General features: G+C 42.3%; 1 protein-coding gene across 1 annotated transcript in view; it reads left to right on the forward strand.

Moving 5' to 3' along the window:
- Positions 1-12,500, forward strand: part of LOC137430349 (receptor tyrosine-protein kinase erbB-4-like) — a 724,268-nt gene that overhangs the window by 281,236 nt on the left and 430,532 nt on the right. The window contains exon 2 of the mRNA XM_068121152.2: positions 6,277-6,428. Coding sequence (XP_067977253.2) covers positions 6,277-6,428 — 152 coding nt within the window. The remainder of the gene's footprint in view (positions 1-6,276; positions 6,429-12,500) is intronic.

Genomic DNA, 12,500 nt, shown 5'->3' on the forward strand with positions numbered 1-12,500 from the left:
ATTTTTGCTCTCTCTCTCTCTCATTCTGGCTCTCGCCTCGAGTGGACGCCGTTGTCTCGGGAGCGCTGGTGAGGAGACGTGTTGGGGCTTTGGGACCTTTGCAACATGGAATGAGGTGGTGTTGGTTGACGTTGGTGCTTGGCGGAGAATGAGGGAGTCACGAGCGAAACAAAGAGGGATCCTGCCTCCTTGCCTCATGCAGGCGGCTGGCTACCTGTGCGACTGTGCGCCATTTTGTGCGTTTCCTGTGTGGTCGTTCGCGCCGATGACCAGCCACCCTTACCAGTCATTTGGGGACGCAAAGCTGAGTGCCGGCGATTACCAAATCATATTATTTTCTTTTATTTTCCCCTTGTTTGTATACGAGTCTGAAAAGAGACGTCTCAACAAGGAATTTTAGTTTATGCCTCACTTTTCATTGTTATGGTGCCGCATTTGTTTTCATTAAATTAATTGATTATTGCATTTCCTTCATCTTGCTTCGTTTCTTCATTTGTGGGTTCGGATAACCCCTGCATGTGTTTCCAATCAGATAAGGCTCAGGCCTTCCCACGCGCACCAAAGAGAATCCCGCCAAGGTTCGGAGTATGCCTCGGAGTTTAAGCTCGTTTCGGTCATTTGTCCTCTTGGGATCTTAACCCCAGAGACACTACAATATATATATATATATATATATATATATATATATATATATATACATATATATATATATATATATATATATATATATATATATATATAAATATACATATATATATATATATATATATATATATATATATATATATACATATATATATATATATATATATATACATATATATATATATATATATATATATATATATATATATATATATATATATATATATACATACATACACACACACACACACACACACACACACACACACACACACACACACACACACACACACTAGCATGGAACGGCTCACTACCGTCGCCACACCACATGTCACCACAGAGGACCGGGCTTGTTTTAACTGAGGATAACCTGAGTTGCTGCGTTGTCATGATTTGTACCAATCATAAGACAAACAATTATTTTGCACAGATTTATTTGTAATATTCGTGATATTTCATTTTTATAAGCAATTTAAATTGAAGTTTAGGATTGAAGAAATAAAGAAAATTCAAAATAAGAACACTTCAGCACATACATACATACATATGTAGTATGTACATATGTGCATATGAGAGGAGTATGAGCAGACTGGAAGTTTGGGAAGATTTTCACAAAAGTTTTAGCGAGTAGTTCAGTGATGTGACAGACAGATATATATATATATATATATATATATATATATATATATATATATATATATATATAAAATACTTGACCTCACCACCACGTAATTCAAAACACCTCACCACCACATAAACAACACATAATTCAAAACACCTCACCACCACGTAAACAACACATAATTCAAAACACCTCACCACCACACATAATTTTAAACACCTCACCACCACACATAATTTTAAACACCTCACCACCACAGATAATTTTAAACACCTCACCACCACACATAATTTTAAACACCTCACCACCACACATAATTCAAAACACCTCACCACTACACATAATTCAAAACACCTCACCACCACACATAATTCAAAACACCTCACCACCACACATAATTCAAAACACCTCACCACCACACATAATTCAAAACACCTCACCACCACACATAATCCAAAACACCTCACAACCATGTAATTGATTTGTTTTTGTTTAAATTTGTAATCTAATTTGTAGAATATGTTTTTCACTAGGAAGTTGTGGGTTACGATGTGTAAATAAAAGTGAATAAAGTCTGATTTGATGCATTTAGGCTATAATGCATCACCTGCTTTAATGAGCCACCTGTTGTCAGCAGGTCCAAGAGTAAACAATTAACTCTGCCCACTGGCCAGTTCATCAACAAATCTAGTTTTCTAAGAGGTCTTCTATTCACAAAGGGTTGTTTGGGCAAAATACAAAAACAACCAAAGAAACGAAGCCAGACAGACAGGATGCACTGACAAAAACACCAGATGTCCACACAAAAGCCAAAAATGAGTTGTGCTCACATAAATGAATAGATGAAAATGTAAACCTTAATAATAAATAACATCATAATACTACAACTCACAACTCACAACAGAATGCATGATGCAGGTGATGTGAATAAAGATGGTGAATGCTGCAAAGAGCGTGTTATCACTCCGGAATTTGAGCATTGCTTACCTCGATTTACAAGTACTTGTACATCCGCCCACTACGGGAGTGGCAGTGAGTCGTGCTATTACCATTATTTTTGCTGCCAATTATTATTACTATTACTTATATTAGATCAGGTCATTGAAAAAATCAGACCATGCCTCGCCGTTCTAAATTCTCGATAATAAAATTTACTTCCGTGAGGATGTCCGGGCGGGGAGGTAGGCGGCAATATCGTAAATCACAAACCCCTCGGGGAGTGGGGATATTATTTCGTAATATCATTACTCTTATCCTTTTGTCATAAGTGTTGTTATTACTTTTATAATGAGAAAAGGCTTTGGGAACATGCCACGAAAAAAGTCTTGGAAGAACTCCACGGAAGCGGCAGAAAAGGTTTGTAATTATCCCTTGTGGAGGATATAGAGTACAGTAGATCTCCGATCAGGTGCGTTCGTCAATGTGATAAGCATTGACTGATGTCTGGATTCTTCAAAATTTCTTTCAGTTCAGTGTTAAACATCATAAGCGACTGTTTACAAAGTTATCATACATGTTTGTCGTTTCTAATGTTTTTACTTCTGGTAGGGGCCGGTGCTCCCAAGAAAACAGCACGATGAGATGTTTATACACGTTAACATAGCGCTTGGCCAAAGATACACCCATTTGGGAGGGGGGATATTATTAGTATCAATATTGTTTTGTAATAATAATATTATGCTATTATCATTCATTTTGTTATTAGAAGTGTCCTTGGGAAAATGCCACGATAAAGCTAACTTAACACCCATATACACCTCAACACGCAACCCCATTGATGGCTATGGCGGGGAAAACCCGCTCGGGGGAGAAAACCCCCTTCAGGAGTGGGGGGGGGGGGGGCAAATGAATGCGCTACAACCTTCATTATGTAACCCTTGGTCATCCTGTAAAGTTTGGTTGAGATTGGATAAGTAACGACGGAATGTATCGTGGTCAAAAAATCATCAGACAGACAGACCGATGCCAAATTGCATATTTTAGTATGATGATTATTGGAGGATTTTGATATTGTTAGCACTTATTCTTTCATATGTAGTAGAAGGCTGTGGCTGAAGGTGCAGCTGTGCAACTGATACAATAGCCTACCCACTGCCGGTTATGGCAGGAATTTATAATTTGTTGAGGGTGCCGGTGATATCTCACCTATTCTTCGTGAAGGACACCATGGGATCTTTAATGTCCACCAACTAATGCTGGTAGACGGGACACCCAGTTTAAGTCCATCCGAGGGACGATACACACATTGATGAATCTCCCTGACAGTTTATATCTGGGTTGGGATTCAAACCCAGGCTAGACAGTTTAGTGTGCATACCTCCATGCCTTGCTGTCAGCCCATTACTGGAGCATGAAAAACACAGGAAAATGCAGTTTTAAATGGCATTCACTGGAGAGGATCCCTCTTTGCAAATGCCATTTGATTGTTGTTCGTTAATTATAACCCATCGCATGATCGATTTTCCCTAGAATAACCAACATATGCTGGGAACCGCTATGAATTTCATATGTATTGTCCAGATTGATTTCAAATGCATTGACATTATTAAATTAATTTTAAATTTGCAATGTTAATAATGGAATTTATAAATTTTTGTCACATTTTCTATTACCGTATCTTGACCATTCAGAAACAGATTCTACAAATTGTCCAATTCACCAGGCATCAAAAGTACTTCTGTTGTCCATAAAGTTTTGCGTGTATTGTTGTGAAAATGTCAACAGCTTCTGGTAAATGGAGGGTTTCTGTCTCATCGTCTGTTGAATGTTTGCATCCCTCCTCCTCACTCGATTCAATCATCAATGAAAAACGTAAATTGAACACTCCAGCAAACATGGTGCACCGGAGTGATAATACAAATCGTGCTGGGCATGGAAATATGAACGACTCTAAATATGTCACTTTTTAATGCACCAGTGCAGAATCAAAAATGATGTCCACACTGTGGGTGTGTTTTTATTTATTTATTTGTTTTAATAATGTCTATGTAAATTATATTCAAAAATACTAATTTTTTTTGCAAATCAGGCTCCTCTTATCAGTTGTATTACTTGTGCTCAAAGTTATTGTGTTGGTGTTATAAATGCCATGCACAAGTACGTAAAAAAAAAAAAAAAAACATTACAAGACTTTTAAATGCTATCACATACTTGCGTAATAGCGTGTCCCCAAGCAAGCTTACGAATGAACCTTTCAAAAATATAACCCATTAACGATTCTCTTTATTTCAGAGGTTTTGTCAATGTACTCTTACATTGATACTTGCATGAGTTTTCTTGTGTTGCTCGGTGATGTTATAATGTGCTGTTGTCATTTTGAAGAAATCAATTTGTTTGTTGTTTTTTTCAAATATTTTGTGGGTGCCAAAAACTCTTCCCGAAACCTATGAAGGGAAATTTATATTTAGTATTATGATATTACACACATTTAGCCTGGTGTTGGCTTAGCGGTTAGGGTGCCGGCTTGGGATCCGAGGATCCTTGGTTTGAATCCTGGTCGATCGCTGAATTAACGCCGGGCGGGTTGATTCAGCCTGTCATCCTTCCGAGGTCGGCAAATTGAGTACCAGCTCACTGGTAATTCCCTGTGTGTTGCAAGAAGCGACTAACAGGGTTGGTGGCAGGAAGGGCATCAACATTTTACATCAAATGTAAAACATTGCTTCAAAAAAAGGGGACCACGGTGCCTGAAAAAGGCCACCCCTGCCCTGTGGGGAAAAATGGCCTCGAAAGCTGGTCTTACACACACACACACACACACACACACACACACACACACACACACACACACACACACACACACACACACACACACTAACCAGCGATAATGTAATATTACTTTTCATATCGCTATAAAGGCTATAGAGTGATTTTTAAAGAATCAAAAGGAAAAACCTGGTTTTTTTTCCATTTTTTAACATTACCCTTTTTTTAAGCCGAAAACACTCCCTGGCACTAACAGATGAACCTCTGAAAGTTTGACGAAGATCCGTTCAGCCGTCTGAGAAAAATGGCGACACAGACAAACGGCTCTCTCATAGTATAGATAGTAAGCAAAAGTTATTATTTCACAAGTTATTGGTAATTTTAAAGCATCATATCCACTTAAAACTCTTGTTGGCCTGGTGTTGCCTGGTGTTGGCTTAGCGGTTAGGGTGCCGGCTTGGGATCCTAGGATCCTAGGTTCGAATCCCGGTCGATTGCTGAATTAACGCCAGGGGGGTTGACTCAGCCTGTCATCCTTCCGAGGTCCTCAAATTGAGTACCAGCTTGCTGGGATGAATGATCACAGTGTGTACCCCGGTTTAGAATAGGTACACCGTATCCCTACGCATCCTAAGAGCGTGACCAAGGGTTGGCGTCAGGAAGGGCATCCGGCCATAAAAACATTGCCTCAAACAGGGAACCATGATTGTCATGGGGCCCGCAAGGCTAGCCCCTGCTCTAGCGGGGAAAATGGCCTTAAAACGATCATACATATTCATTCATTCATATCCACTTAAAACTCTTAAAATCACTTAAACTCTCTTACACTTAATCAATAATTACTTAATCTTACTTAATTACTCTTAATTAAACTTAATCAATCTTACACTCTTAAAATGTTTGTGGCACACAACAAATGTATCGAAGTTAAGAAGTGGTGTTACTAAATAATGTTAAAATTGAGCTTTTAGTACCATATTGTTTAGTACAAAGAGTACCAAGAAACAAGTGAGATCTTCATGTGTGAATATTTCGGATCCATGCAGACAAAGATGCACACTGAGTTACAATGCACCTCGTTATTTGAATATTACTTTAGTTTCCCTGAACCCATGGCTTGTAAATATTTGGTTCTGCTCTTAGCTTTCAATGTGTGGTGATGTTTCTTTTGGACAGTAATGGCTGAGCAACCAAAACCGTCAATCTCTCCCCTAATGCTGCATACAGGGCATCACTCATGGTCTTCCTTCTTTTCCTTTCTCACTCCTCCCTCCCCTACTTTCTGTAATTTTTCTTCCAAATAGTTTGCTCGGGAACGGAGAACAAGCTGAGTGTGAGTGCTACAAGGGAACTTCAGTACCAGGCTCTGCGTAAGACCTACGAAGACTGTGAAGTGGTGCTGGGAAACTTGGAAATAGTCAACATTGGCCGTGACAAAGACATCTCCTTTCTGCGGGTAAAAAGCTCAGCATGGGTCCAGAGAAAAATAGCACAAACTGCTGAGTATTTGGTCCACTCAATAATACGTATGAAGGTGAATTACGTGGCGACTTCAAATTTTACCTGGGCGAATAGACATTTCTCGGCCTTTTGTCCACGTCAAATGTGAACCACACACATAGAAAATGGCAAAGGGGGAAAGAAACATTAGAATTTCTTGTTTTGTATTGATGCAGTTTATATGTATTTGTTTTATACAGTGTTTGTATTCGCTGCAAATAATGTTGCTCATATACAATTAATGATGCTTGGTTCTCACAATGTATGGTAAAGAGTAAAACTCAATCCTGGATGCATATATTATAAAGATAAGCAAGGAATACATGTGTGTTGCACGCACACACACACACACACACACACACACACACACACACACACACACACACACACACACACACACACACACACACACACACACACACACACACACACATATTAGTGCTGTGCCGATATCGGCTATTTTTCAGAAATCTGTACTTGGCAGATTACAATCGGTGTGCAGTTCCGATGACCGATTAAAGTTGTACCGTACTCAATACAACCCCCAAACCTTGAGTAGCTTTCACCCTTGTTTAGAGCGAATTCCAATAAGCAAATTTAAAAACAATGTTGCATTATAGACGTTTCAAGGAGATGTGCATTAATGTTATTCTTTATGAAGAGCTCGCAATCGTCGTGTGACGAGGAGAAACATTTGGCTCGGTAATTTGTAAAACATGTTATTTGTTTTAACTTCCAAACTCACAATGAGAAACAACATACCCTTCAAAATTGCACCCGATTCATGGTAAACCAACCTATTGCTTTAGAAACATGTGCGAGTACAACGAAAGACGCTATCACTCGAACTGTACATTCATGGCAGAGTACATCTTATCGTCATACGTTCCAGGTGTGCATCAAAGAGTCTGTTAAAATATTTTTTTCACATTTCATAGGTCGACTGACAGTATTCCAGCTCCCCAAGCAAAATGGGGCACTTACACCTCCCCCCAAAGGGGCAGACAGGGGGGGGAGGAGAGGCAGGAAAGGGAGGGGTGAGGAAGGGAGTGGGCGGGGGAGGCAGAAAAGGGAGGGGCGAGGAAGGGAGTGGGGGAAGGGAGGGATAGGTGAGGGGTGAGGGAGGGGAAAGATATACTACATATACATCTTTTGGGGGGGGGGGGGGAGGCTTTGACAGGCCCCTCCGTTTTGGGGGAGGGGAGAAATGGAAGGAGGAAAAATTTACCTGTGCTTAGAGTGCTTTAGCCTCGGTGTTCCCCAGGTAAAAAATGGAAATTGTAATACCCTCTGCCACAATCACCAGGTGGCGCTACACGGTACACATTTACATAAATAAATTTATGCCCCTCCCCCGATCCCCCACACTCCCGCATGAGGCCACGGCCACATAGCCTTGTTACCCTCACAGACAAAGTTGTATTTGTATTTGTACCCCAAGTAAAGTATATCAGCATTTATAGCTGGAGTACACGGCGGCGTTGCTCAAGAGAAAAAGAAACATTAACATATTTGAAATGAGGGCAAATATAATGGAAAAGCAATTACATCCAAATCAGAATCCATCACAAATATCAAATCATCATTTCACCATTTTGTTGAATATATGCTGCTGAATCACGTTTTTGAGTTAAATATGATGACATTCAGGAAGAAGAAGAAGCCTTACCACCAACTTCGACCACTTTGAGAATTGTTTGATCAGTTGTGTTCAAATGTCTGGTGATTGTTTTGTATTTATATATGCGAATGTGTACTTGTATATAACTGTCATTAATCAAAAAAGCTTAGGCACTACAGTGATAAATTTTTTATATCCCAAAAAATGATATATTTTTTTCAATGGTCTTTTTTTTTTGCCAAAAACACTCCAAAGCATTTAGAGTCCCAAAAATCCCCAAAAACAAACTTCCTTTTTTTTTTTTTTTCAAAAAAAAAAGTTTTTTGCCGAAAACTCTCCCAGACACACACTGATGAATCTCTGAAAGTTTGACAAATATCCGTTCAGCCATCTCTGAGAAAATGGCAACACAGGCAAACGGTTCTATTATATAGTGTACTAGCCGAATGCACCCAGCGTTGCCCGGGTTCTTTTTGAATGAATTTACGACTATAATTCAGCTTTTACTCGCGGCCATACAAGATTGACCACAATAATTCAGCTCGGCTTTTAATTGCGGAATGGGCCCAGCCTGGCCGAGGCGGCCTCGATCGGCCTCACCACCTAGCCAATAACCTTCCCGGGGCGTGTCCCGAAATTTTTGGTTCTTTTTGAATGAATTTACTACTATAATTCAGCATTTACTCGCGGCCATAGAAGATTGACTATGATAATTCAGCTCAGCTTTTAATTGCGAAATGGGCCCAGCCCGGCCGAGGTGGCCTCGACTGGCCTCGCCACCTAGCCTATAACCTTCCCGGGGCCCGTCCCGACATTTTTTGTTTTCGAGGTTTCCTCCCATATTTCACCGTTCAGGAGATTAGCGCGTGCAGACAAACAAACAAACAAACAAGAACTTTCTTTCTTTTATATATACTAGGGCATGCCCGTACTATATATATGCCCGTACTATATATCTATCTAAAATTATATCCCCCCCCTCTATTTACATGAAATGGTTTGGTCCATTCGCAACGCCAAAGCGAACGGCGAACGGCTTGCGAGTACAGTGACAATCCCCCCCCTCTATTTACATGAATGGTTTGGTCCATTCGCAACGACCACAGAACCCCCCCCCCTCTATTTACATGCAATGGTTTGGTCCAAAGCGAACGGCTTCCGGAGTTTGGTAAAGAAATCGCCATCGCGTGCACAAACGCGCAGGAAAGCGAATGAATCGCAAATTCGTTTTTATTAGTTTTAAAACGTAGTTTAACGCCAACATAGTTTGCAAACGTGAAATAAATGAATACGCTCTCAAATGTGCCATCCGAGGCAGAGTGTGTCCTCCACGTTCGGCACACGCGATCGTTCGCTGCTCTCTGATTGGTTGAATCGTTTTTTGGACATAGCTCGGTAAGTAATTGTCCGATTAATATGAAACCTTGAAAAGGCACATCCTCGGGTCCCCAGCAATATACCTGGCAAGTTAAAAGTATATCGGACCCGTGGTTGTCGAGAAACAGCGGTCACAGACAAACGTACAGACAGAGATTACTGGAATTATAGATAGATAGAAGAAGATATATATATATATATATATATATATATATATTGTTGCGGATCTGCCGCCGGCCTTCTCCCCTAACAAGGGGGGATTAATCCCCCTGTCTTTACTGACCTGGCGCGACCCGAGACCTATTACATCCCTTCCGGACAGCGCTAAATAGGGTTTTGGGACCAAATTCGCTGTTACCTAAGTACTAGCGCTGCCCTGGAAGCGAGGGAATAAGCCTCGCATGAACCACGTGTGATGGTGATACGCCGAGCGGTTTGCGTACACGTGATCCGCGCTATTTATAATTACGAGACCCAATTGGAGCGATCTTATTCGTACCACGCTTAGTCAATGGAGAAATCACAAAGGTGATCGAATTGGAAAGAAAAGGAAGAACAAATATGTTTAATTATTACGCACGTATTTACAGCACAGGAGGAAGAGACACAGAGCATTCCTTATACGGTCTTATACTTAATACCCCAGGACAAATGGGGGCACACACTCACACGGGGATTGCAGATGGGCAGGATGCTGTTCAGGCCGAACGCGCCGGCTTGGTCATCCAGGATCGGCCCCGTCTCACTCTCCACGGTCCCCGGCACGTTCCGCGAAGATGAAGGTAGGCGAAGGCAGGGACTCGTATCGTGTCGCTCGAACAAAGCGGGTAATCTCGGGGCGAACGGTAGAGGGCGGACTTTGCGCGGCTGGCGGTTACTCAGCCGCGTTCACTCGCTTTGGCCGAACCGCGTGAGTTATCACCGCCCTGTCTGCGCCCACGTATTCCACGTAACAAAGTTCATACAGTGCGAAGGTTCCTTTCCAAGCACGTCTCCTTAGAATCCTCTCATAAACTCCGCACCAGCTCAGCACACCTCCCTCGATAACTCTCAAGTCCTTCCCTCTGCGAGTCCTGTTATCAAGCTCCCTCTCGGCAAGTCCTTTACAACGCGCTTATCCTCTGCAAGTCCTCTTTTCAAGCTCCCTCTCTGCAAGTCCTTCCGAGGGCTTTTCGCATCGGGTTATATATGCCACGCCCTTCGAACCCTCTGGAACTCACCAGACGGTCTTCACCACGCCCTCTCACGCCATTCCACTCGAGCTCTGATTGGCTGGTTCATTCTTACCGTCCCCACTGCTGCCGCGCCGAGCTCAACCCTCCTTCACCTTTCGAGGCCCTGCCTCGTGTTAACTTGACTAGTGGACAGCCAAATGGGACGCGGGATGGATTGCGCCCATAGAGGTAGAATGGAGGTGTACGCAAAATGAATGGAGGGCCTATTCTCCTGTCTTTACACAACGCAGGTACTAAGAGGGGAAATAGCCTATTCTAACACATACTAAGACATAACTATACTACAAATGGGCCTATATGTTGCTCATCTGACTAACTATGGGGGGAAAACCTTTAACATTTATAGACTTCAATGTGCCAATCTCAAAACCGCAGCAATATATATATATTGTTGCGGATATGAGAACTGTATATTTTTTTTGATTGTGTGAATTATTATTATTGTTTATTCTGCGCCCCCCTACCTCCGGAGCTGTGTAAAGGTGAAAGGGCATCCCATAATTAGTCCACAAGCATACACGTCAGCCAAATAATAGAATACCCCTGTTTGATAGTTATCTCTTATTCTGTGTTTTAGGGTAAGGCTGTGTCTCCCATTAATTGAAGTACTCCATTGCACCAGTGAAAGAGAATAGATCCCCTTTCATTCCCATCCCCAAAATCTCCATTTCCTTTTACATCCCCTCTCGTGATTGCCAACCCTCGATTGCCAATTACCTCCCCTCCAATAACCGCCATTGACCACGAGGCAGGGTCGGAGAAGAAAGGCGTGTCTCCACCTCGTCATAGAGGGGAAGAGGGGCGTGCCCGCCCGTCGTCATCAAGGGCGGAGCGAGAGGGTCGCGTGACCAACCAGGGCCGAGGTGAGCACACCGATGGGCGTGTCCTGAAGGCCGGCGGCTTGATCGCTGGAGGCGCTATAAAAGGCGCGCACGCAAGAAGCAAGTAAGTTAGTCGTCAGTGAGGAGTCAGTCAGTGGAGTCGGTGGTCAGTTGGTTGCGTTGGTTGCGGTGAGGAGTCGGTGGTGGTGGTCAGTGGTTGCGTTGGTTGCGGTGAGGAGTCGGTGGTGAGGAGTGAGTGGACCAAGAAAGAGTTGAGGGTTTGGACACCAACGAGTCAGACAAGTCCTGGGCAAGCACGCGACGTCCACAGCAGCCACAACAGCAGCTTGGGGCCTGAACGGCGGTTTTGAGCAAGGCCGTGAAGGAACGGCGGCTGCTATACGCGCCGATCGTGCTGCGGGACCCCCTTGGACCTTCCTCTCCCTCCAGCCATCCACCTCCTGCCTTTCCACCCTTCTTGTGTACGTGAGTTTGTTTTGTTTGTTCTGTCCCTGGGTTAATTAAGTCTGTATAAGCTAGTATTTGCACTGTGTCACCTGCGTCTTATGTGTTGTAAATAAACTTGATTGCTCCTTTTTGCTTGTGTGTGTACAATAAATCAAATTACTCTTCTGTCCGTCTTCTCGTTTTATTCCTTTTCCTCTTTGCATTTCGTCGTTTTAGTCTTTTCCCAGATTGGGCAGCTGCGGTGCGATACGGCCAACGTTCTGGGTGAATCGGGTGAGTCGGGGATCCTGTAACGGTCGCGGTTGGACCATCCGCTCGGCCCATCATAACATCTAAACCGCGATCAGTAACAATATATATATATATATATATATATATATATATATATATATATATACCTATGTATATTGGGGTGGTCCTTATATGCAGATAAAAGTAAAAATTCTAAAGCTGTCAAGTCTCTTTGTTGATGTGTTGAATCAAAAGACAGCATGTTGCACTTCATA

Source organism: Myxine glutinosa, chromosome 6, assembly GCF_964187855.1.
Source record: "Myxine glutinosa chromosome 6, kmMyxGlut1.1, whole genome shotgun sequence".
NCBI lineage: Eukaryota > Metazoa > Chordata > Myxini > Myxiniformes > Myxinidae > Myxine > Myxine glutinosa.